The sequence below is a fragment of the Aulostomus chinensis genome, chromosome 16 (genome assembly GCF_037954235.1).
Source record: "Aulostomus chinensis isolate RoL2024-O1b breed Wild chromosome 16, RoL_Achi_v1.0, whole genome shotgun sequence".
Classification (NCBI taxonomy): domain Eukaryota; kingdom Metazoa; phylum Chordata; class Actinopteri; order Syngnathiformes; family Aulostomidae; genus Aulostomus; species Aulostomus chinensis.
Genome location: NC_141335.1, coordinates 6337903 through 6365402, shown reverse-complemented (window position 1 = coordinate 6365402; position 27500 = coordinate 6337903). Strand labels below are relative to the sequence as shown.

At 43.5% G+C, this 27500-nt stretch overlaps 1 protein-coding gene across 1 annotated transcript in view; it reads left to right on the top strand.

The window, feature by feature from the left end:
* camkmt (calmodulin-lysine N-methyltransferase) overlaps positions 1-27500 on the top strand; it is a 98889-nt gene that overhangs the window by 39208 nt on the left and 32181 nt on the right. The window contains exons 4-5 of the mRNA XM_086180590.1: positions 26090-26150; positions 27377-27428. Coding sequence (XP_086036716.1) covers positions 26090-26150; positions 27377-27428 — 113 coding nt within the window. The remainder of the gene's footprint in view (positions 1-26089; positions 26151-27376; positions 27429-27500) is intronic.

Below are 27500 nucleotides of genomic sequence, written 5' to 3'. Positions count from 1 at the left end.
AATGTCAGGATTCCAATTAAAGCGCATGTTTCAGCAGCTCTCATTTATTAAGCCTCTTCTCCGCTACCAAACATAAATCGCATCCAGTTGGGCAGAAATTGATTATTGATTGATTGATTTTGACTCGCAACCAACACTTTTGATGCGTCCAATCAAGTGATTCACGTGAGGTAAAGACGAGGAAAGCCTTCGTGTGTTGGGTGTATCGATACAGAAGAGCTCATCTTTGTTGTAATAGTTAATCGATTCCCTCGCTGGTTAAAAAGGTGTTCGCAGTGTACAAACATAAAAAAAAAAAGCTTAATTAGTTCCTTACACCACTTGGTGTGATCCAGACCAGGTTTGACCTGACCCAGCATTCTCAAGAGAAAATAACAGGAATGATAAGACTCAAGAAATAAAGCAACCTAATGTATTTGGGGCTGTTTGATGTAATATTTCCTCCAGCTTTATAACACATGAAGAAAACACACGGGGTGTACTCCACAACTGTGGAAAACACGTCACATGTACCCTCGGGGTCAGCCGTGGAGATTAGAGACGTGAGCTTGTGACTGCTGGGGAGGTTGTCGGGTGAAACCCCAGACCGGCAAAATAAATCTGGCTGGGGAAAGTATAAAATAAATATCTGCGCCTCCTTCAAGACCCTTAACCACTTCAGTGTGATCAGGACGTTCCCGCAAAGTAGCGACTTCCTCTCAGTGAAACTTCCTTGAATGAAGGTTAACTAAGGTGACAGCGCGGAACATAACACACTACAAAGATCAAGCCTTTCTGTGGTAATGATAGTTTCTTCGTTGAATTGGGATGCTCCCGATGTCGCTTCACGCTGTCGGCTATAATAACAACAGAGCCAAATCATGAGCCAAGACTTTATTATAATAAACACATGGTGTAGGCTAACAAACAAGACACACGTGTGAGGTATTATTGTTCCAATAATCCACAATTCACTGTGAACCTTCCCTGGGCCGCTCACTCGCACTGACAGTCGAAAATTAAATCACGAGTCGAAAATTGGGACAAATTAGGGGCAATTAAATAACAATTGAACAGTAATATGTTCACTTTCTGTCTGCTTACAAAGTGCAATGGACACAGAGACGGGAGAGAGGAGGAAATGAGAGGAGAATATAAAGAAGACAGGTGGAGAAGGGCTGCAGAAAGGAGGCGAGTCATGATTTGCACTCCAAATCAGACAAACAAAATCTTATAAATAAATGGATGCAGGTGTTGGTGTAAATTAAACAGAAAGGCAGTTAGTCAGCTATTCACTCAGCCAGTCAATAAGTCAGGGAGACACAAAGAGGAGATGTAGACGCCTTATCTCCCATCAGCCAGAGGTGGCCTCAATCACAAACCTGTTTGTCTTTGGTGCTGTTTACAGTGCTCGTCTATCTATGTATGTGTGTGTGTGTGTGTGTGTGTGTGTGTGTGTGTGTGTGTGTGTGAGAATTATGTTCTCCATGTGTTCTGACTTGATAATTCAATGTTTTTCAGGCCTGTAATCCCAACAAGCAGGAACTGTAATAATCTAGTTTACGCTCCTTTGTAGTAGCAAGATTAATCGCTACGGTGATATCAGCTAAAGCCGCACAGCTCATTCAAATTTAGTTGAAATTGCTAAAAAGCACCGGGATTTTCAATATTCGATATTTGTTAAAATATGCGTGGAAAAAAAAACAAAACAAAAAAAACCCAAAGTGGAACATCGTGGTGCAGCAGAGATTTGCACACCTGCACATCCTACAGACTCCTTCAATCACTGATTGTTGCAGATCCCTGTAAAAATCCCAACATAATCATTTGAATGGCGTTTTCAGTGAAATTATACGTCATATTGCTGTTGAAAACCAGTCAAAATAAGTGTGATTACGTTTTTTCCCCAAGTTTCTGCAGCTCTCATCCCCAAAGAGTCCCACAGTTATTATTTGAACAGTACTACACAAGTGTTTCAGAATAATTATATATACTGCATATATTTTTAAAAGGTGTTATTGCTCTTTATTGAATTTGGTAAAATGTTGTTTTGAAAACAGTTCTGTGCAAATGGTTTTGCCTTTCTTCATGCCTGTCTAAGTTTGTAGGCTGAGGAAAAGACACATTTCCAAATGATCAGTCATTTATTTTGATTTATGTTTACATCACACGTGCAATATTGCACTCAGAAATTGCAAGAAGACATTTTCACACTGGTTCTACCATTCTTCATCTCGACCTTTTTTTTCGCCTCTTTTCTCTCATCTGCCTCAATTAAAATTGAGACGCCAAACTAAATACATTACGGTAAACTGACAGTTAACAAATTTGTGAACTTTTACCTGGAGAGGTGACTTGATGAGAGCAACAACTGTAACCAACAAAAAAAAAACAGGAATGCAGAGGTTAACAGGGTGACGGAGAAATGTCTGTGTGTGTGTGTGTGGGGGGGGGGGGGGGGATTGACACATAAATGGAGGACAGATGCAGAGAGGAGAGCGGCACGGTTTTTGACAGCAGAGGTGAGGGGTCAGATGTAATCACCACCTGTGTAATTCTTCTCAGCAAGTCAATTCTCTGTTTGTTTGTTTTTAATATTCTCTCTCCTCTAAAGCAGTGTGTGTTTGCTGGAATTGGGGTGGATGGGGGGGAGGGGTGGAGGGGGCTGAGGAATCAGGAGATGAGCGGCCCACTATCAGACGGACTATCACGTGCGGTTTGCCTCTTTGCGGCTCACATTGTGGTTCCTCGATTATTTTTGGTAAGACTGGAATAAATTGTTGCATTTTTATCTTTGTTCCTGAGTGTGTGTGGTGGTGAGGGTGGAGAGGTTAAGAAGATGCATTCTGTATAAAATATCTCAACACTTCTTTTTCTTTCCTGTCCCCCTCCAACCTTTCCTGTTCTGTCAGTCAATCGTGTTGCCATGGTGATGGAGGGGATTGCATTAACATGGAAATAACACATTAAGTATGCTTGAGTTTGTATGTTTGCCATATGGCATATGTTACGTCTGGTGTTTGTGAGTTATGAGTTAACCCTGTTTGCTATTGTCTGCAGGCAGGTTGGCACTGACCCAGCTGTGTGTGTGTGTGTGTGTGTGTCTCTCTCTCTCTCTCTCTCTCTCTCTCTCTCTCTGTCCTTCTCTTTCTCTCTCATTCACACACAGCTGACTCCATACCTGCATCATGACATATGACCCATATGCTCACAAGCAGCCCGCAGTGCACCGACCTGCTTGTCCTCTCAGATAGCACAGCTGGCTTATGTGTGTGTGTGTGTGTGTGTGTGTGCGCGCGTGTGTGTGCGCGCGTGTGTGTGCGCGTTTGCTTATTGAGCATCCAGAGAAGCTTGTTAAGGAAACAACAGGACATGTCGGTCGAGGACACACCAACAAGTGCTGTCCGCTTCCTATCGGGGATCTATAAACATTTAAATCAGAAGAACAGCCCGTTCCCTCCATTCCATCACTACAGCTTCACTGCAGTCAGGGTGTGTCCGTGTGTGTGTGTGTCCGTGTGTGTATGTGTGTGTTTGTATGAGGGAGAGCAGGAAGTATCGTTGAGCTGGTCTTGTTTGGTAGGAAAAGGTGTGTAAGGTTGTCTTGTCCTCGCTGGGTTGAGACTTAAACACACAGGGAAATGACACAACTGTACTGTATTTTCTCCACTTGTAAAATGTTTGGAGTTTAACCTGATGTAAATATTTCGTCTGTATTTTCTAATTCTTGCACTGATCTAGAAGTAAAAATCTCACCTTATATGCAACGTTCATACTGTACGCTCCACGTACGCTCCGGTGAAATGCCGGATTGGTATGAAAAATAGATGCCGCCCCCAAGCCGTCCTCAGTCTCCAACAAACTGATTTCGCTCCTGTGTCTTTTAAGACCCCTCTTCCCTAAAAGACCACTTTCCACCTGATGACCCACTTCCGGGCACGGTGAGTGTGTTGTGCCTGGAGCAGATGACCATATGAGCTGGCATCAGCTCCACAGAAACGGGTTGAAAAAAACCCCCCACCTAAATCAATAATGGCGTATTCCTGGCGGTCTGAAACCTGAGCGTTTAGCTTGCGGAAATGACTTTAACAATCCTTTTGCTCAGATTTAATCTGAACATCCAACATTGTAAAATTATATGCATGACAAGAAATAAGGAAAATACTAATATATCCTTTCACAACATGGACTTCTTATTGCATGTGTATTGTATGATGTCAGTCAGATTTCTCTTGTCAATCAGGTAGTTGGTCAAACAGCGTCTCAGTCTGGAGTCAGTGATTTATCTTCCTGCTCCTGTGTAATAGGCAGTATTAGACTAAGTAGTGTTTACTATCTGCGCTAGTAGCAGTGTTGCATTCACACAAAAAAGCTTCTATCAGTATCCATACAACACCAGCAATTGTGGCGTCTTGGGGGGCCACGGGGAAAGTAATTTGAGCAAAAGAAAATGACAACTGGGGGGGGGGGGGGGCTCAAGCAGTGAAAGAGAGAAAGCAAGTAGAAAGAAGAGAAAAATACACGGTGGTTTACGCAAAAGTCCAAATGACAGGGAATTGGCTACAGACACCTGACTGTGTTATTATATCACCATCAACAACGGCGTGCTCCTCTGCCAGGGGGAACGACGGCGAGAGGCAGGAAAGGAAAGAAAAAAGAATGAGTGAAGATCTCCCCAACACAAACAAAAAAACACCCAAACAAGCGTGTTTTCTTTCGGCTCGTGCGGCGAATGCAAGGCTATCAATTCAAACACCCTGGGTTTTTTTTTTATTTTTTTAACACCACCATTGCTTGGCTTTCTTTGTTGTTGTATTGTTTGTCAGGGTCAGGCAGAGGAGGTGGTATCAAGAAGAAGAAGGGACAATTTGATGGATGTTTGTTGATATCTAGACCACTAGGGCTCTGATTGCCTAACATTAAACCAGCAATAACAGGCCAATCATCCCACTTACACCTCCACACACCAAGCAGCCGAATTGGATCAAACTGGCTTTTTCTCTCCGTCACTTTCTCACTCACCATCTCTCTCTCTCTCTCTCTCTCTCTCTCTCTCTCTCACTCAGTCGATTCCTTGCTCTTTTCTCTTCTCTCCTGACATGCTTATTAGCTGATATTGATCCAGGCTGGTCAATTGTCAGCTCTTCTCATCCGCACCGTATTGACGGCATAATCAGTGAGAGAGGGGTGGAGGGAGAGGAGAGGAGAGGAGAGGATGATAGGCAGATGAAATTTTCTGTCAGTGGGTAAATTATTGGCTGCTGGCTTGTTGACCCACAAAGCTACTTATACCTCCTGGACACAAACAAACACACACCGTCTCAGGGTGTTTTTATATTAGGTACGCTTGCTTTGTACCATACCTCAGTACGATTGGCTCTTTGTTCCCTCCACGCTAAGTTGTTCTGTACTTGAGTACATGGCGCACCTACACACTCAACCTTGTAGTAGTCAGCGTCCCTGTTTGGTGACAGAAGCGTTGGTATTTGGGGTTTGGATCACCTTGTGAATTCCCAGACTCCTGCCAGTACAAAAAAGACTATAGTTGTCTTGTAGCAAGAGATTGAGCGAGTCAACCGCTGTGGTGCTGCATTTTTCACACTCAAATCTTAATGTTCCCCATTCAAATGTATGTCTTTTTCGTTCCAATTTTGAAAGTACATTTCAATATCGAATATTCCCCAAAATCCGCAGACCACACTAATCAATCCTCAGTGCCTGAGTCAAGTATACATTTGCTAGCTACAGATGTTTGTTCTTCAGCCACTTAGTTGACTGACAAAGTTTCCGGTAAAACTGTGTTCCGTGGTTACACGTGACAGCAGCAGCAGCCCAGAAAATGTTGAGATGCAGGTTTGGACTTGTCATAAATGGCCCAACCATGCTGTTGGATTTGAATTTGTGTGTGTGTGTGTGTGTGTGTGTGTGTGTGTGTGTGTGTGTGTGTGTGTGTGTGTGTAGTTGTGTGTCATTATGTGAGTGTGTGCTATGTGGGGGTGTATGATAATTAGATGAAGTCTCATTTGATAAGTGGAGTGTCACGTCACATATGCCACTTGTGTTTTGACTGTGCCATGGCCTCGTAGAGCCTCCCTTGACTACCCTGCCTCGCTGCCCAGCTTCAGGGCTCCGTCTCTGGGGAGAGAAGCAGCTGGCATGGCCTCGCTCTCGCTGGAGGGCTGGTGCCCATCTACTATTCTTCCTACTGCTGTGCAATACACACTCACGCACACACACACACACATTTGTCGAGCAACACACATGCACACGGCCCGTTCTGCACATTAAGTTTTAATCAGGCACTTAGCTGGGCATCTGTTACGGCTCTGTCCACGCGGCGCGTTAAGGACCTGTCGCCGCAGGTTACAAGCCTAACAGATCCGCTGAATGATAGACCCCTGGCCCACTTAGCGGCTGACGTCACAGCTACAGCCAGAAATTGGTCTAACTGCCTAAGTCAGAGAGTTCTTGTGGTTAGCATCTTTTCTCTGCGGTTAGTCTGAAGAGTGGATGAAAGCATGGAGGCACTCAAAAGTGTCAAAGTCAGTTTGAGTGCAGGATTAAGATTAAACATTGTAGATGTGTTTGCTGAACAGACAACAAGCTGTTAAGATGGATAAAGAACAAACAAGCCCGTACAACATCTAAGACAGTCACCAGGCGTGAGCTCAGTGCGCACCTCATTAAATGCTTCTAGTATTCCTTCTGTATCATGGTGCAGAGTCACGAGGGAAGTCGGTGAGTTTGTTCCCCGTTACAGAATGATTTTTTTTTCAAATTCTTAACCAAAGCTGACTGGGGGAATCTCGTCATGAACCAAAATTCAGATCACCTACCACCCGTGTTCCATCAGGTTGCTCCTTGACTGATATTTAATTTGGAACTAGCATGTTCCCCTCTTTTTTTTTTAATACCTGAAGAATAGGTAAGAGATTGATTGATAGAGACACAAAGACTTCCCTTACTTGACTTCCTCAACAGTCAGCGTGACCTCTGCTGGACGGGTGCTTGGTGTTATTGCGCGACAAAAATCATTCTACCCTATCGTCAGACGTGACCAAAAAAAAACCCTCTCACACACGAGAGGCTGGAGGGGTGAGATGCACCTCTGCAAAATTCCAACTTTTGAATGTTTTTTTTTTTTAGTATTTCGACTCCCGAAAGAAGCACCAACACAGCCGTATCACACACGGAGCAACAGAAACGCATGTGGCTTTCTGGCTTGAGGGTTGCCAACATAAAGAAAAAAAAAGATTTTGGATGGAGGTTTCAGACAGAATAACATCAGGGTGATGGTGTTTTAATGTCCACTTTTGTCTGTCTTCATTTTTTTTCAAACTGACAACCTGCACAAAGTGTCACCGTCTGGTGTTTGTGTCACCCTGCTGCCTGATTAACTCCTGAAAAAATAATTAATAATTAGTAGCCCTACATATTTATAAATAATTATTGTGTGATTTTTTTCATAAATAACAATGGCAACAATATTGAAATCTACATTATTTACAACTGGCGAACCAAATCAAACCCTACAGTCAAAATTTGGCCCCCGGGCCCCACTTTGGTCTGTCTCGCTGCAGCTGTTACTATCTATGTGCATTCATGCGTTACCGTGCATCCATATGCATCCTCCTGTCCCTGACTTTAACCAGTTGAATGCTGGACCATGACGGAATTCTAACCAAGTCTTGACTTTGTCATTTCTACTTGTGGGATCCATCCAAAAAAACAAAAAAAAACCCACAAAAAAAAAAGCACCATATTGAGTGAACTACTTTTTTGAAACCAAATTGAAGAGGTAGGCATGAGCTGGGTTTTGTGTGTGTGTGTGTGTGTGTGTGTGTGTGTGTGTGTGTGTGTGTGTGTGTGTGTGTGTGTGTGTACGCCCCACGCAGAGTCTAAAAGACCCTCTGCTGCGTCAAAAAGCACACTGACTTTGCTCATATATTGTCTTTGCTTTTCTTTCTTTCTTTCTTTCTCCCTGATCTCACACACATTTCCTATTCTCCTCTGTTTCCTACACGTACATGCGTGCACACGTGCGCACACACATACACACACACACACTTTTCAACACACACCTTCCCCTGGGTTTTGAGGTGACAGTGACACAGTGTTTTTTTCGATGACAAGTAAAATTAGCAGTCTGCCAGCTATTCTTTCTTTTTTCCTCGTGTGTTTTTTTCTGGCTGCCTGTCCACTCTTTCTTTCTCTGTCTGCTCTCTCTGTGGCTGCTCTGTTCAGTGACCTGCCACATCGTTTCTCTTTCCTGTCACTGAGCACACACATACATGCACACTGTTTCTCTCTTTTGTCAACCTCGCTGTGCCACCTGACGACTTAATAGCTCCCAGTTAGTGGATTTGAGCACTCCACCCGTGTGTGTTTACACGCACTTGTCATGCTCACAATATTCTCATCGTGATGAGAATAATTCATTTTTAGAGAGGGAGAGGGGTAGAGAGCGGTGGTGGCGGCTCTGAAGGAGGGAAATGAGGAAAGAGACGGGTGATCGGCCGGGAGGACTCCCAGCCCTGAGACTTTAACCCTGCTTTAATGCATTGATGCACTGCTCCTCTCCCTGTTTCCTCCTTGCTCCTTTTACCTGGAAGCTCTGTGTTTTAGGTTTGTTCGGTTTCACCTCTGAAAGCCACCTCATGCAATCTCTGCCTTTCATACCTTGTGCTTAACCTGGGCACAAACTACAGGATTATCAGGCTGATTTATGGGCTGACTCGCCCCTCCTGAAAATCGCACGCGTATTCCTAATCAGAGACTGCCCTGAAGAGATTATTCCCCTAAATTAACCTGTTGTTAAAAGTGTGGACGGACGTCATCTTAATGTTCCTGACTGTAGTCTCCACCATCTCGAATCGTAAATATCACAAACGTTCAAGGAAAAGTGATGGATTGTTGAGCAGAAGCCTGCAGTCACTGGCCGGGTGTTAAGAGGGTTGGACTTACTGATGGCAGTAAACACTCAAAACACTCAAAAACGCGGAGATATGATTCAAGAGCAGTGCTGTAAGTAGAAGTACACAAGAATGTTCCCTCAAAGGTATATTTTTGTTACCTCAAAAGTACCGTATTAGTCTTGAAGAGGCCAGGGTTGCACCGTTTGACTAACAGAAAGTCTATTGACGGGTAAACAATCGCCCCCCACTGGCAAGCTTTTGTACCGTTTAAGGTGCACGCTGGCACCTTTATTTCTGAGTGTGCAGCTAACTCTAGCTCCACCTGAGACCAACAATAAAACTTGATTCCCAACTCACCTCCAGCTTGTGCTGCAAAGCCAGGCTCATTGTGTTTTTGAGCCTTGACTTCATCCACATTTTTTTCTCTCTCTTTTTCTACCTTTCCATGTAAAAACAACGAACAACGGACACAGCCAGCTTCTGTGGGCTGGGCTCAGAATACAGAAGACCATTTCAGATCATTTCGTCCAGACTTTCCTTCCTCAGCCCTAAAAAAAAAACCACACACATCAGATTTTGGATTGTTTAACACTGATGTAAGACAGAAAACTGTTAATATAAATGTTTAAACAGGTCTGAACCTCTGATTTTTTTCCCTCCAAAAATCAGGGCAGCGGTTAAAAAAGTTAGTTTCAAGCACTGACAGTTACGCTGGTTTGGAAAACCCGCAGCAAACATATCGGGGCAGAAAGTCAGCGCGATGTTGATGTCCTGCGTTTCCTCCCAGTCTGTCCTCTATTGTTGAGCGAGCAGCTGATCTCGGCTGCCACCGGCCCAGGACTTATCTTGACACTGGTGCAGCAATCACAGGCCGGGAGATTGAGCGATGTTTATTTTGTGTCAATGTGTCCGCTACGACCCTAGGGCCAGAATGCAAACACACTCACACGCACGCTTACACACACAGTGTCTCACACGCACACACACACACACACACACACACACACACACACACACACACACACACACACACAGATTCATTCAGAGCCTCAATCACCAGCCATGCCTGTTTAAAATGAATGGATGATATCTTGCCTTTCACTATTCACATCTCTGTTTCTCTTTCTCAGCAGTATGATGCTTAATCTCAGTGTCGCTCTGTTTTGTCTGATACGGGCACCACCAATGCATTTTTATTCTCTATCTTATATTGCTTTTTTATTCAAGGCCATGTGTTTGTGTATGCGCACTTTTGAGTGACTGATGTGGAAAAAAGGAGTTTGTATTGAAGTGTTGTGCAAATTTAGACTGCATTTATGCCCGTGTGGCTGTGTGTGTTTATGTGTGCTCTCAGGCTAAAGGTCTCTTGCTGGCTAAAGAGAAAATCATCTCTCTTAAGTAGGACCTGACCAATTCATTGGCCCAATGATTATATCAGCCAATTTTAGCCTCACGCAGGTATATCTGAATCAAGCACTGTGCATTTCTGTCAGTGTGACTAACTAGTTTGGAAATTAGAATGCGGAGAAGATACTTTGTTGTGAAATGGTATCCTCAGCTTCCTGGTTTTATTCAGCATAGTTTGCTCTGTTATTTACAATCCTCTCACCACAAAATAGTCAATGCATGGGCAACAACAAGATAATAGTAAAGTGCTACATATTATAACTAAAAGTGGGACAGTGAGTAATTATTTACCCGAGTTCAAATAAAAAGTCTATTTCATTTTCTCTCCAAAAACATTTAAAGTTTTGCTTGACAAGGGTTGATAAAGTTGCAGGATTATAAAGTTTTTTTGGTTGTTTTTTTCTCTCCAATTTTTCTGCTTTACTACATTTGGGGGAAATTTTGTGTGATTTATCAAGTTTGTCGAGGCCAAACTAATGACAGGCCTCATGTGCTCTGACTGACAGCTAACTTGGTGTCAGACCCTGATGGTAACTCATGGCAACAAATTGGGCTTGTTGAGCATTGATGGTTTGACTGGTGTGTATGAGAGAGAGAGAGGGATGGGGAGAGGGTGCATGCAGGCAAACAGAAAGAATGAGGAAAGCTTATTCCTCCCACTCAATTACTGACCCTGACACTGTGTGTGTGTGTGTGTGTGTGTTCTTCCCTCCCTCCCACTCATCTCAAGGCTCTGACAGTCGGCTATTGTGTGTCTGCCTCTGTCAAACAGTGCAAGTAAGTCCAACCCTCTAACATCAGCCCAAAGAAATATAGGAACCGCGAAAAACAAAATCATTTATTTCCATCACTGTGTGTGTGTGTGTGTGTGTGTGTGTGTGTGTGTGTGTGTGTGTGTGTGTGTAATCTCTATAAACAGTTATCTGCATATGAATAGAGAATCTGTAGGCGAGGGGCAAGATTTAGGGACCAGAAGTCCTTGAGTTCAGTTTGTAGTGTGTAGAGGAAGAACACTGCTGTTACTTGTCAATAATTTAGCTTTTGGGGTTTATCTGCATTCATGTGTTAGTTGTGAAGCCTCCAATCGTCTCTCAACTCTGACTGCAAATTGGCCTGCGAACTGCTAAGTGAAAGAGAAAGGATTGGCCTTAAAATACACCAGCTAAAGCCCAGCTCCTGCCCGAGTCTGAAGGGTCTCTTTGTTTTTGTTCGGGATTCTGACCTGGCCAATCAGCATCCTCAAATGCGATGACATGATCAACTCAAATTGAGAGTCTGCAGCCGCTTGCACTCAGTGAAGCAGGATAATGCTTGCTTTCGCCACTAGCAAGGAGAGCTAGATAAATTAGGTTTGCAAGACATCTTGCAAGACGACTTGCGGTAAATTTCAGGATAATGTGCCACAGTGGCTCTGTTTTTGAAGGCAGCGCCAGCTGCAGCTAGCTTGTCAGCTTCTTGCATTGCTACGTGGGCTTCATCACTTGCCTACAACCAGGGAGATGTCACAGATGGCTGTCTATGGCTGACAGTACCCTCACATGGGTTAATGTAGAGGTTCGCCTCTGGCAGTGATTCAACTTGAGATGTGGTATCTTGCGAGCAGGATATTGTTAATTAATGTTCCTGTCGCAGTTTTTGAGCTTGCTTGCGAGTCCCAGGCAACACTGACTCCACTAGAAGCCCCCCAATTTTGGCTCAGGTGTCCAGAGGCTACAGACACCGATGGAGTTCAAATTCAAATCCCTTATTCGCACTTGAATTGCTCGGAATGTATTTGTCCAAGTGAGGTGGAACGCATATTAAATAAAACCACACGACCTGACCTTTCCAACAGTACTTTGCGGTAATCTGAGTGATAGTTAAATTAAAGACTTTGTGGATTAGCTGAGAGAACCATCTGTACTATTGAAAATGATCATCGAACAGCCTTTTAGTCAACACTTTAAGGAATAGTCCAGTCAGAAAGTGCGTCTCAGCTCTTGCAGGCTTGAGGGCGGCTCTGAGGAGCCTGCAGCCCGCTGCTGTGCGGAGGATGGCAGCTGCAGCTGGCTGGACGTCAAGTTACAGTGGATTCTAAAAATTTCTGAAACTTCCAGAGAGATGACAGTAAAACGTGATTCCCTTACAGGATGTTGTGAATACCATGTGTCAAGAATTATCGAGAATAAAGTCAAAATTTCCAAAGATGACCCTCAGGTATGCGAATAAAGAGGGAACTGACTGATAGAGCATGTGAATGGAGCTCCTCCTATCCATAGACAAAGATGGAGAATCCTTCAGAGGAGAATTTAATGAGAAGTTACTCTCACTGGAAGGAGGAAATTGGAAAACTTTTGAAAAATCACATCCGATCCGGGTCGTCTGAAGTGGAGAGACAAACACGAGAACCTTATCCATAGCTAGCAACGAAAGCACGTTATTTGGTTTGAAGAATCTTGTTTGTCCATGAGAGCACAAGTGTACTTCTCTACTGAATGGTACTGGGAATTGATGTGATGTTTTTTGTACTTGAAACTGGTGGAGGAATATACTCTCTGCAAAGGAAAAAAAAACCCCAGAATGATAAAAAATATTTGTATTTCACCGACAGGTTTATCTGGCTACATTTACAGTGCAGAGGTGAACCATTTTCCCTCCAATCGAGAACTCATATTCACACACACCTGTTCAAATGTGGAGAAGGAGGTCTTCTGTGGTACAATAAGTGGTGACCGTAGGGGCCGTATCCATTGTGTTTCAGCATGACTATAAGAGGCCTCCTTTGTCACCTTGCACAATGGCCACACTCTGAAAGGGGCACGGGTAACTGCATTGTGTTTTCCTTGGGATGCTGCAGACATGTTTTATTTCATTTTCCGTTTGATATTATAATTGCATTACGGTGATTTTTGAATGTTTGCACTATTGTGATTTTCTAGGTTGATTTCTCCCATGTAAAAAAACCTCAATCTTTATTCACCATCAGTGGCTCCCCATTGCCCCAGTAAAGGCCTTCCCTGCCTGGACATTTGAAAAGAGACATGGGGGAAACGAGGAAATGACCCGTGCTTAGCCACACAACATGCTAGCTGTGCTCAGACAATCAGCATAGCATTAGCAGGGCTGTTGAATAGAGTCATCATGGCTGCCAAGCCCTAGGGAGCCAGTGATCTGCCTATGGGCTTTATGGAAAGTGGAGGTCCTGCAGAGTTGCCGAGGGCCAGAATGGAAGCCAATGTAAGCTCGGTATGAAGTTCCTCTGAGCCTCCGAAGAGCCAGTGTCTTTGTGCTCCCTCGATCTGCTTTCTCCTCTCCTCCCTCACTTTCCCGCCCCGTTTGCTGAGTGGCAATCGTCTATCAATAATTCCCTCACGTTGAATGAATTTGTGTCATTACTTCAGTCCTGTTTGCACATGAAATTGCACACAAGCATGTATAGGCACAAAAGTCACCGTAACTGTCAGTTCGCTTTGTCACCGCTGTAACATTACATCCCACCACACACAAACACACTGTCACGCACACTCACACACACATTTTGAAAAGTAAACAGCTTAAATATAACTTATTGGTTAAAACTGTCAAGCGTTTTTTCCCCCCAAGGTACATATTGAGCTGCCAATCTCCACCACATTTACTGAGAAAAACCAGGAAGAAGAAGGGGAAAAAAAGCGACAGCAAATTTACACAAAAGTTTTGCTGAAGTCTAGAATCACGCCAGCGGCTGTGTGAGGTTTAGGTGCAGATCTCAAATATAGTTAATTACTATGATATTTTTCCAATCATTAGAATTTCTCATGTGGTAAACATAAATGTTTTTTTGTTTTGTTTCATATAAGTTTGTACCTATGTGGAGATTTTTCCCCCCCAAAAAATAAATGAAAACTTTAACTCGCTGTTGTCCTCAAAAACAACAAAACAAAAGGTCAGCAATCACAAAAGTAAGGACACCACGAATGCACCATAATTCATTGCAACATCCTCTGGCAGTTTCCTAAGTCAGGGGTTTTCAGTAAGTGAAGATCCTGAATTTTTTCCACCAAATCAAATGTGGTTGACATATGAAGTCAAGAATAAGTGTCAAACCAACACTGCCATGCTGTTTCGTAGTTAAAATAATTACAAGTCTACAGCATAAACCAGCTGTGAAAACCTATCGGCCCATAACCATGTTGAGGTAGTGCCTATCAAAACATAGCAATTAGCTCCTGATAGTGCTAATTTAGAGAGGCCTGCCTGACACGCTTTACCCAAACTTGGAGTGCATTTAATGTAAAAACTCATGTAACAACTTGGTCACATGACAAGATAAATGTGTTGGTGATATTAATTAGCAATGCCCTGATCACACACACACACACACACACACACACACACACACACACACACACACACACACACACGCACACAGGCACAAGCATACGCAGTACAGGTGTTGACTGAAATATCACACAAAAACACACCTTCCTGCTACAAATACAAAGATCCTCGTGTAAGAACCCTCATATACTGGCGGCTGAAAACAAGACCACAATGCTACATAAATGTGAGCCAGTTTGATATTTCCCTGCCAATACACTTGTCAGGCTGGAGTGTTGTGTCGAGTGCAACTGTGTGTGGTTGCCTTCTCAGAGATTACTACTTTTCATTTATTTGATACAATGATGTATATCACATATATTCACTCATTGAGTCTATGTGATGGTATGAAACCGGGGGTTGTAGTGGAGGACCCAAAAGCTTAAATCGGAGGCGGGTTGAAGGTGCAATAGAAAAGGATTTATTAAACAAGGTGGAAACTGTAAGGTGAACGGTTGTGAGGAGGGCCGGCGTGGTGTGGGCTCATGGAGGCACTGCGAAGAGAGAAGAAAAGCAGAGAGCCGATGAACAAGTGGGCAACAGCAACATAAATACTTTAATGGCCTAGGCCAGAATACTCCAAGAAGGAGATCAAGCTTGCTTAGCGTATTTTGTAAGAAGCTCCTTAGAGGGCCAACAAACCATAGAAGACGTGGAATCCACTGGCAAGGGTGAAGCCTCCACGAGCCGGTTTTGTAGGTAGGTGATGAAGTGATTCCTCTCAGGTGTGCAGCTACCGGAGCCACGCCCACTCCTCATGCAGCAGAGGGAGCAGGAAGGCAGGGAGTTTATGGGGGAGGAATCCGCACAGTCTACTCATTTTCCCTTTACACACTACTTCTACTCCCTCTCAGGTGCTGATGACATTTGTATTTTAAATAGGCCTGACCACAGAGAAAGAAAGTCAGATAGGTCTGAGTGGCCTTTCCATGCCCCCAGGGTGCTCCCCGTTAGCATCCATGGATGCTCTTTGTCCAGCCCTTTCACTGTTATTAGAGCCACTTCTTTTTTCTCTCTCTCTCCTACCACTTTCTTTCTCTTGCACCCACAAGAACTCTGCGTCTCTTCACTCTCTTATCCCCCAGCACTCTCTCTCTCTTTCTCTCTCTCTCTCTGTCACACACACACACATACACCTTTTCAGGGTATGTTACCTGTTCTTGTAATGCAGTTAAGCTCAGCTAGAAGCCTTTCCTCGTAATACTGCTTAATACCCCATGTGACAGCCAAGGTAAAATCAGAGAGGGACAGAGTGAGTGGTGGCCGACGGTCTTGTGGTTGGGTAGGTAACAAGGAGAGAGTGGAAAAATGAGAGGGGAGGAGAGGGAAAGGTACCACCGATGCTGCCTCTTGGTGAGCCTTAGTCATCTACCCCGTGTGATAGTGGCTCTGATTGAAGAGGAGCAGCAGTCCTCTTCCTGGGGAGTCTCGCGTAAAATAGATAGGTAAGGCTTGGAGAAGTGGGAGGTGTAGTCCTCACTTGGATTAGTCTGTCTGAAAAGCTGCATTCCTGACATCTGTGGAAGTCTGAAGCTCCAGCCTCCTTCTCAGACAATGCAGTGGAGCACACGTCATGAGCGCTTTTCTGGTGTATTCAAGTGGGTTTCAGAAACTAAACTGTCTTTTCTCTAAAAACTAGGTTAATACACAACTAACTTTTCAGTGTGACTTAAAATCACATTGAACAAACGTCAGTTCAACTTGTTGCTGCTCAGCATCAAGATAAATCAATGTCTAATTCCAAGTTTAGGCTTTTTTTTTTCTTCACTTTCTTTCAGGTAAGTAACTAAATAATAATAGGAACAATGTACGTAAATCACACAAATGGACGTCTAGTAATCGAAAGGTCACTGGTTCAATCCCCTACATGGCTTCCCAGACTCCATGAAGTGTCCTTAAGGAAGTTCCTGAGTGTTTGAGTGCATGTGAGTGGTCTCTCCACTCTGCAGTAAACAGACAAGGCATTTGTTGAATCCTCTCTCCTGATTGGCTGAAAGCTGAAATGGGATACCAGAAAATGGCGCCACATTACTCACAAAGCTTAAAATATGAAAATCAACAAGGTCTGAGCTAATCGATCCTTTTTACGAGCCCCAGTGACGCACAAGCAAAGCTGGTTGATACCACTAAGGGAGAGTAGTGTTAGCCTAGCAGCTAACAACAAGCCCCCAACAGAATCATCTTTCTTCCAGTCAGAATCTTCCACAGTGAGGGTCTCAAAACCTGCACTGACAAAACCACAATGAGAATGATATTTATCTAATTTTATTTTAATATATATAATTATAATTATATAATATAATAATATTTTGAGGGCAAGATCATTGCACTTGACTTGATTTTTATTGGCAACTGATCCAGGATCCAAAAACAAAATTTTATAAAGTCAGGGGTCAAAGTCCTTGATTCCCTGCAGGTGCTTTGAGTCCAGCTAAATGTAAATAAATGACCATTTAATCACAACCGGAAATGGTTGTGACGAAAGACGAGCTTCAACAGATAAGTGAACTGATTCAGCAAGAAGTGGAAGAGTGCGAGGAGCAGAAACGGGGGCAGTGAGGAAAGGATCTGTTGAAGAAGGCGGAGGGGCAGGTGGTGACATTGCTCCTAGGTTAGTGCTCCAAAACGGAGTGCTAAAATCATTTCAGCTCAGATAAATCTCTAGCCACTGGCAGCCCCCCTCCAGGATATCTGCCCTGCTCATCTGCCTCTCCAATGAAACGCCTGCACACAGGGAGCCTGGAGGCTACACACAAATATGTGTGTGGAATACACACACAGACACTAACACATTTGGAAATACACTTCTGTTGTATCAGACACACACACACACACACACACACACACACACACACACACACACACACAACAGCCTCTTATGCCAAGTTTCTAGTGCAGTTGATTTCAGTTGAGACAGGAAGAAAGAGAGAAGGCACCATTGAGCCTTGGGGTGTCCTTTCTCTTACCACCCTGCCACCACAGCCCTTCTCCCAGTCGCCACTTTGAGTCATCTCTACTTTTAACTCGCCCATTAACAGTCTTCCTACCCTGCTCGCACCACACCCGCCTCAGCTTTTTACACACTTTGTCGGCGTGTGTCAGTCTGAAACTCTTTCAGTTGACTCGCTTGAAATTCAAGCAAAGTGGTTCTTTGACTTGAGTCTGTAAATGATCAGAATGATCAGAAACATGGTGCAACAGAACCAAAACCACCAAAGGCACCTTGATGTAACTGTATGGCAATAAGACTTCAACCAACTGCATATTATATTTATGATCAGAGCCTCATTGATATTCAGAGTTCATTAGAGATATTAGTTATGATGTTATATTGATATTGTATATCATTAGTATTCCAATTCTTTTAAATCTGAATTGAAACGACATGAATACGTGGAAGTAGATTTCTATTTATGAAAACATTCATCACCTTCCTTCTCCTGGACTTCATTCAGCAAGGTGATTCTGCTTCCTCTCATCTCTGCACTCTTTCTTTCTCTCTTCTCTGCAACCTTTTCTCAGTCTTTGCTCGCGCCCTCATTGCTCTTTACTCCCCTCTCATCCCTTACTTCTCCGCCCTCCATCTGTCTTTTCCTCCGTCTCCCTCGTTCTCTTCTAACCTTCTTTCTTCCGTCCTAATTGTTTATATACATTAACATTCAGCAAACTAGATAGCTTGGTGCAGGTGACACCCTGTAATTTGACATCCCTGCTTTTCTCCGAGGGACGAGAGAGATGCAATCTGTGTGGCAGTCTACTGTGTGTGTGTGTGTGTGTGTGTGTGTGTGTGTGTGTGTGTGTGTGTGTGTGTGTGTGTGTGAGTGTGTGTGTAATCTGCGGTTGTCACATGGCCCCCATGCCAATCTCTGTATGCTAATCAATGAACGGAGCTCTGCAAAGCTCTTGTCTGCTAGCCAAACCCCACACCGCACTGCTGATATGTCTATTAGCCACATGTCAAACTCCTCTCCTTATTTCTGCTCCCCCCTTCCCCCCGTATCTCTCCACATCTCTTCCCCTCCTCTCTCATCCAATCATTCCTACTCTCTGTAATTCTGTGCCACAGCGATTCTCTCACACCTGTCTATTTCTTTCTTCCTTGGTATATTACTCCACTCTCCTCCCGTGTTACCTTCAGTTCCCCCTGATCCTCTTCTGCTGATGCTCACTCCACACCGGCAGTGGATGGTCGGCCACGCAATTTCATGAAATGTTCCCTCTCATTGTTGATGAGAACTTTAGGGGATGATGATGCATGAAGCGAGTAATAGAAGACTCACCTATTTCAGTTGATGTGGACTAAAATACTTTGTCTTATGTGCATCTGAAGTAGCTGTTTGGTTTAGGACTAGCATACTGACACGGTGCTTTCCGGAAATTAACACAATACATACAGTACAAGATAAATCTGTGAGAAGAACATAAAACTACATTCCTTGGTGAAACTACAGCATAAATCCAATTTAGATGGAAAAAAAAGAATTTTAATTCTTCTTTAAACCCTCTACCTTTTCTGCTTGTGCTGCCTTTGTAGAATAGAAGCGTGGTAATACTTTGTAGTGCGTGATGGGTCGTCTTATCCTGCCGTAACATTCAATAAGACAATTCTATACTGTCCACCTTTAACGGATGGAGCTCATCCTCCAACATCCTACACAACATCTTTGACAGACAATCATAATGCACACTGTCTGCCTTGTTGTTGATCCAGCCGGCCTCCCCGCTCTGCTGGATATATTTATCCTCTCTGCAGTAACAGTGGCACTCCTGCTCCTTCCTGGTAATTCCACTATATAGTACTTCCACTCATACTATATACCTTAACCAGAAAACATCTTATCAGCTCCAAGCTTGAGAGCTAAAAGCTGTTTTTTTCTTCTTCTATTTTAAACGAATCTGTCATCAAACTTTAATGTCCCCATGGTAAGAATTTCTCACATTATCAAGGCTTTCCTGCTAAAACTCACACTTTTCACTTTCGAGGCTCTCAAGATGATATTTTATGGTACCAGTTTCACATGGTGTCACATCGCTATTGAAATGATCGTATAAATGACCATCAGCAATCACAATATAGATTTAAAACTTTATCCCCCTCCTCTACCAGGTCGTCTGCACTCCGTCACAGGACTTATGATGCATACACAATCACTTATATTCTAGAACTGACCTCTGCAACATCAACTAGCTGAGATCCAGGGACAGAATCTGTTTAGTAGATGAACGTGATGAAACGAAGGTGGAAGATGGATGAATTGAGGCTCGGCAATGTATTGTCTTCATGTACAAGATGACGGACAGACAGACAGACAGGTGTGGAGCCAGGCAGACAGTTCCTGGGCCAGTTAGAGAGGCAGTCAGCCCTGGCATTTTGCAGCAGATAAGTAAGCTATCAGAGGAGGGGGATAAATAGCAGAGTAAAGATTGGTGCCGGCCCCCTCGGAGAGGAGCGGGAGGCCACAATGCAGGCGTGGTGGGCAGATAGCCCCCTGCTCTCATTATACTCTGCCTAATCCAAAACGATGTTTACTCAAAGAGAGGGAGAGAGAGAGAAGGGCCACGCTTATCGAAACCCTGCACAGTCCTCCAAGTGTGTGTGTGTGTGTGTGTGTGTGTGTGTGTGTGTGTGTGTTAAAATGAGCGTATTCCAATGGAAAAAGGGATCAGGAGTGTCTCCAAGGCAGACTCTGTTGGCCAGAATGTCGATGCTTATCACACACTGCTGCTCTTCTGGTGAAAGGCGAATAGGCTATCTAAACTGCCTATTCTCAGCATGTATATTTACCATACTATCTTGGCAGAATCATCATTTCATAATTGCTATTATTGTTATTATTATCATTACTAACATATTGGCATTAATAATCCAAGCCTGCCCTAATCTGATCTTCCAGTTGCCCTAAATCAGTTCCTGATTCATAGGAAATAAACTCCTGTTTCTGTTGTATATTGACTTTCTTACCTATGATATAAGATACCATTCAATTTTACTTCTAAGAGTATTGTGCAATACGTGTAAAGTACATATCTTTTATTTTCAGTGAAGGTTATAAGTCCCCACAGTGTATTTCTGCAATTTTATTTAATATTGTGTAACGTTCATAGAATTGTACATGGCAGCTATCTGCTGTTTTTTAGTTCAACTTCTTAAATTGCTATAATGTATTTATATATTTAAGTGTGGTTTTGGTCTTTTTTTCAGAGTTGTCTCAGTTTTATTTATTTTTTGACTTGTAACACCAACCAGATATGGGCTCTCTTGGGGCCACATACACACACAGACACACACACACACACACACACACACACACACAGTTCAGTGGTCTTGTGAACTGTGTGTACCCTGTCTTGGCTAGTCGGGGTAATCCCGGCCTCCACTAAAGTAGCCATGTGAGAGGACAGATTGTCAGTTGATCATGGCCACCCGAGAGCCTTATCCCTTATTGGATCGGCCATGGAGGAGGCTTAGGAATTATCTGAGGCCTCGCTTAATGTGGAGACGGATCACCGCCGGAGAGCCACAGAGCCTGAAGACACGCTGGGCCTGAGGAGAGTGAGGGCACGGTGTGTGTGTGTGTGTGTGTGTGAGAGAGAGCAAGATGAACAGACAGCAGTGTGTGTTTGTGTGTATCAATATGTAATAGTGACAGAAGCTTGTGTTTGTGTGTGTGTGTCTGTGTGTGTGTGAGAGAGAGAGTACAAAGCAGCATCACGGCCCACTTAACCCCATCTTAACCCTCACTCCTCTCCCTCCAGTCTTATTCTCCTCATCTCACCTCCCTCCTGCACTCTTCTCTTTACCGTTTCTCCTCTTCCTCCCCATCACCCCTCTCCCCGCCTTATTCTCGCTCCTCCTCTGCTTCTTCCTCTCTGTCCCCCACTTCCTCCTCTTGCTATAGCTCATTTCCTTTCCCGTCTTATATTCCCATCTTCCTTCTCTCAGCTTCTCAAAAAAATCCACACTCTTGTCTTTGCCACTGTCGTTCTCTGTCTGATCATCCTCTTCCTCCTTTTCCATCCCTTTCTCTCTTTTTTTTGTCCAACACATCCTCTCAATGTCCTCTGCAGGAGACCTCACAGTAGCTGAAACAAGAAGAGGCAATTCATGTTTCTTTGAGATATAAAAAACATAGCGCTAAATAACTGCTGTGTTAAGGAAACCTGTCTGATAAATGCAGCAGCTGGTATGAGAAATTCAGGGTTTACTTAATCTAAGTAGCATTAGCTTAGAGTGGCTTAGTTAGTTATTTCAGGTGGTCTTTCCCAAAATTGTACCTGGATCCCCTTCAATGCAGCTGGCCCTTTAGCTAATTAATTTGCCTGATCCCTGCGGAAGAATGCCTCTTCCTGGAGGTCCTTTGTAGGGGAGGAGGTGTCTGGGTTACCAGGTTAACTTTCTGGATAAGCAGAAGAAAACTTGAGGGATGGATGAATAAATCCATTCCTTTGCATGTGATTACTGACAACTACCGAGGACAGATTAGTGCTGCCGTAAGTCCTGGAGTTCCCTGGGTGAGTCGCGGGTCACCAGGATGTGGAGTGATGAGGGTTTAGGACCATTATACAATACCTTCATGGAAAGCACGCAACCGCCTGCAGTTTACACTCAGCTGTTTGGTTCCAGCACAGCAGGTATTCATCAGGTACTGTGACAAACCTCAGTAAGGGACAAAAAAACAACAACCTGTTTTTGACATAATTCTCCGCCTCAGTAAGAAGGGAATATGAATGAATGATGATAATTTTTCAGAATTAAAATTCAAATGCATGTAAAATAGTCAAAGCAGAAACTACACGTGTTAAATGCAAATCAAATCAGGTATTAATCTCTGGATAAAGATCATGATTACAGATTAGTAGTAGTCAGTTTCGGAAACATGTTTGTTACTTTAAGTTTGAACATTCAGCCTCCACTTTCAGATATGTGCTCTGTGACAAGTAGAAAAAAAAAAACAATTATTCCACCAATTCCCATTCTGATGTCTAGTCAAGTATTAAAAAGATATTAGAAAATATTGCTGTTGTTTAGAATGTAAACGAAATAGTTCAATGTCAGAGATGTTGGTCTGCTTCAAAAGAACCAAGAGAACACATGACATACAACAACACTTCAACCAGAACCAGAACTACTTGCAAACAAGGAGCAGGAAGCTAACATTAGCACCAGTCAAGCTGCTGGGAGCTAGTTGATGTAGCATTAGCAAAAACCATCCATGATCAATGTCTCTGGGAAGTGTAGTTTTAGTTACAGCTGTGAGCAGAGTTGGTACCAAACAAAATTTCACCAAAAAGTAAAAAGTAGAACTGATAGCACTCAGTGCTGGTGCAACTGGTACTAGAACCGATAGAAATAGATTACACACACACACACACACACACACACACACACACACACACACACACACACACACACACACACACACACACACACTCACACTCACACTCACACTCACACTCACACTCACACTCACACTCACACACACACACACAAACATTCACCTGTAATGCTTCTTTTCCTCATCTCGTAATTGAAGGTGAGGAATAATTTCATTATCTGCAGGAAGAGTAATCTGCTCTCTACTCTTGATCCCTTCATTTCCTACAGTGCACCTCTACCTGTGAGTCACACACCCTCACACACACACACACACACACACACACACACACACACACACACACACACACACACACTCATAAACAGACACCATTACAAATACCAAAACACACACACACAAATACACACAAATGCACACACACATTCACACAATGTTCCTATCACCCCAGGCTATTACTGTTATTGGAGTTCAGGATTAACCATCAAATTCACATATGCTTTACAAAGCTTTATTACTTAGCACTGTCTGTCTCACGCTCTCACTCACACACATGCATACACAGAACTTTCCATGAAGTTAATCTGGAAGTGTGGGCAGAAGTTAGTGAATAGAAATGGGCAGAGAATTTAAATTATTGTGAATAAACCAAAGATCAAAGGAACACCATCAGCTGGTGCTGGTTTTCTTGATATACAAACAGCGTCAAGGGACTTTAACAAGTCTCAATCAGCCTTCTCATGTAGTGCTCATGCACATCGTCACAGGTCAACAGCAGAATGAAGCAGGGAAGCTGCAGGTGAGAGTGTAGTTTTCTTCTGCCTGTGTTGTTGATGTGTGGATCCCACCCAGTTTAATGTTGCATTACCTCCCTCTACTGTTCATCTACCCAAGATGTTGCGGGTGTCAGCGGTCATGCATCTGTGGGTGCAGAGGGGAGGGGCTGGCCTGTCATTGCATGGGGCAAAGGTTTTTGTCAAGACACCATTACATGCTTCGGGTGTTTTGATCTTTTCACATACAGCTGAATTGGTTTTTAATAATGTAAATAGATTTCACAATATATTCACAATATATTCACAATATATTCACAATATCCCATTCTAGTATGCAGTCATCAGGGCACTGGAATATTTATCTTGCGCAGTTTTGTTTGGATAAATGTGAGTTCAAGGCAATACAGATTTTATGCTCATTTGTTGGTTAAATATTCTTTTATTTAAATTGATCTATTTAGCTGTTGAAACCTGATAATAGAGTAAATTCAGGTAAAGGATTTCTATAATCTTTGATTCAACAAACCTGGTTTATCATCTGGCCCTACTCATATGCAGGAAATGTGAAATTTTCAAATTAAGTTACCAATATTCAGTCATTGTCGGCATATCCCATAAAGCTGGCATGTTTCTGTTTAAATCTTAGCATAAAATGTTCCTGAAGCGATGCACCATTTAAAGACCAGCTGTTATAGGGTGTCACACGATGTACAAAAAACTAAACTTTATATTTATGACCCATTTTTGGACATTTATGCATCAGCGTCATTAGTGAAAGTGACAGAAGTCAGATAGGAAAGTCAGAAAGTCCTGAGAGATGTTTTAAGTTTTTCACACAAATGCCTTGATGTTTAGATATAGAAAAATGACAGCCCTTATCGTTTAAATGCATCATAAAATGACCAGAATTATAAAAATGTAAACCCAGAAATCATCGCATAACAACGAGCAACACAACCTGTGAAAGGCTGCAGCAGCATTTCTCTGCATACCTTTACATTGCTGCACTCATCCATGTGTGGGTTGAGTGTAAAACCGTCTCCCCAGTGTGACAAGCGCCCGGCTGAAGGGGAATAACAGATGAAATTTAAAATGTCACCTTCTTTAAGCCTTACATTTCTTGACACTCTTAGTACACATAGCTACTTTGGCTGTCATTGTATTTGTGTGTGTCTGTGTGTGTGTGTGTGTGTGTGTGTGTGTGTGCTGTCAAGCTAAGATGTAGAGTGCGCGTGTGTTTTTTTTCTAATGGGGAAAAGGAATATTTGGACATTTTATCAATAGGCATTATTAAATCCTGCTTGCTTGAGCTAATCTTGGCGGAGCGGAGCGAGGGAAAAGAGAGCGAGTGAGAGAGACAGACATAGAGAGGCAGAGTGAGAGAGCACTGATGTCTGCCCCATGAGTTGAAGAGAGACCGTCTGTAAGCCGCTTATTATATCGACTACCACCTTTTCTCTCTCCTCCTCTCACCCGCCCTCCCTCCCCTAGTTTTCTCTCGTTACTGCGCTCATTTTCTATCTCTTTTCTCCCTCCTTTCCTCTATCCCTCCCTCCCTCTCTTTCTCGCTAACTCCAACTCATTCTGTATCTTCTCATTCTCTTTTCTCAACAACTCCTTCACAAACACACACACACACACACACACACACACACAGACACACACACACACACACACACACATACACAAACACACACAGACGGCGCTGAGCCGAACCTTCTTGTTCAAAGCCAGAAGCAAAAAGCTGAAGTTTTATTCAAATGAATGTTTACTTCTTCTACTGCCAAGATGCGTCTGTTTGTGTGTGTGTGTGTGTGTGTGTGTGTGTGTGTGTGTGTTGCAAGAGAGAGGGAGAGAGAAAGCAGGAAAATAGTATCGAGCATGCAAGTGTGTGTGCGTTAGTGTGTGTTACACGCACAGCAGAAGGAGAAGGGCTGACAGTAGGTGATAAGCCAGATAGGCCTGCATGCTGTGATTATCACCCACTGGACCCCCTGTCACACACACACATATACACACACACACCCACTCTCTTGCTTGCATACTCAGTGCCCAGTGAGGGAGTGTGTTGTAAGGATTTAGGATAGACAGACGGACTGGGAGACAGAAAAGCCTTGGATCACAGGCAAGGTGGAAGCCACCAGAGAAGCACATCAACACAGACTGGAAATGCGATGTCTCCAGTTATGCTTCACACTGATTGTTTCATATATTAAGATGTTTTGGTGTCCAGAAACTGGAATCAAAGCATGTTGTTATATTAGAGATGCTCGATTAAATTGCTCGAATAAAGATCTGAGGCTGATCGGCACGTGACTGCCTGCTTCTCTCTCTGTCGTAGGTGTGTGGCCATCTGAGGAGGTGATGGCTCATTACTGCCTGCAGGAACGTCACATGTTCAAGTGAGTTCTCGCTCCGTCTGCATCTGCTGTCATTGTTTCCACCGTTCAACAACACGGAAGAAGAAAATCCAGATAATTCATTACATACAGGCTGCTGGAAAACTTAGTTTGACCAGTAATTACTAAGCTTAACTTTTTGCTTAACTTATCTCCTCTTAACCCGTGTAGAACCATGCTGACACGATGTTCACGTCATTTCACATGTTGTTTTGATTTAAAAAAATATTATAACGAACACCAAGGCAAAGGCGAGTCTTTTCACACATAAGAAATAAAGGGTTTATTGGACAATTTTTTCAGGTTTTACAGAAAACCCTCTGATTTTGCAAAATGCCTAAAAGAAGGCCGCAATGAAGGAGTAAAAAACACAAACAATCATCAGGGAGGCTGAGACGCAGGAAGGGGAAGCAACACACCGCAGCAAGAGTAATGCTATGCTGTGTTGTGAGCTGGATGTTTCTCATGAATTTACTCTGTTAATCTACGCTGAAATGTGGCTATATTTCAGATTAATCTACTTGACACCCCGCTCTCTTCTAAAGCCATCTAATACCAGTGTAGCTAGGCCTCGCTGGAAATGCTCGGTAGCTGTGTCTCCTGTAACATTCCATGCCACTCTGTGCTCGTCTTTGTTGCTCTTTCCTCTGCACTTGCCTGCTGAGCACTGGCCTGCCCTGCGGCACGAGGCTGAAAAGCACCCAGGCACCTTTGATTTACACTCAAGGTGGAACATCACCCTTTGATTTCCTGTTTTAACATTCAAGAGGCGGGTGGGGAGGAAGAGAGGGGTATTGATCAGAGCAGCGTAGTGAAGGTCAGCAAAAGAGGGAGGGAGGCAGGGAGGGATGAAAGAGGACAGGGGGAGAGATGGAGGGGAAGGAGAGATGAAAGGAGGTAGAGGATGGAGAGAGGGGTTGAATGAGCATGCAAGCAACAGGACTGTGTGTGCGTGTGTGCGTGTGTGTGTGTGAGTGTGTCTCAGATTTCCCGCTGATTGAGCTTGTGCTTCTCAATGTTCAGAATGCAGGTTGATGATGCCTGAATTGATATTTCTAACCCTACTGTGTTTACTGTGTGTGCGTGTGTATATGCACATGTTTGGATGAGTGTGTGTGTGTGTGTGTGTGTGTGTGTGCGTGTGTTTGTGTGAAACTGCTACAGTAGGTTAGGCTCAGCAAGGTGGATCTCATTCCCTCTCTTCTCTTCTCTCTCCCACCTTCTTTCAGGGGTGCTGTGTGTGAGTTAGGAGGAGGTATGACTTGTCTTGCTGGGCTCATGGTAAGTGAATCTCTCTCACACACACACACACACACACACACACACACACATACACCATTTTTTTTTTGCGAG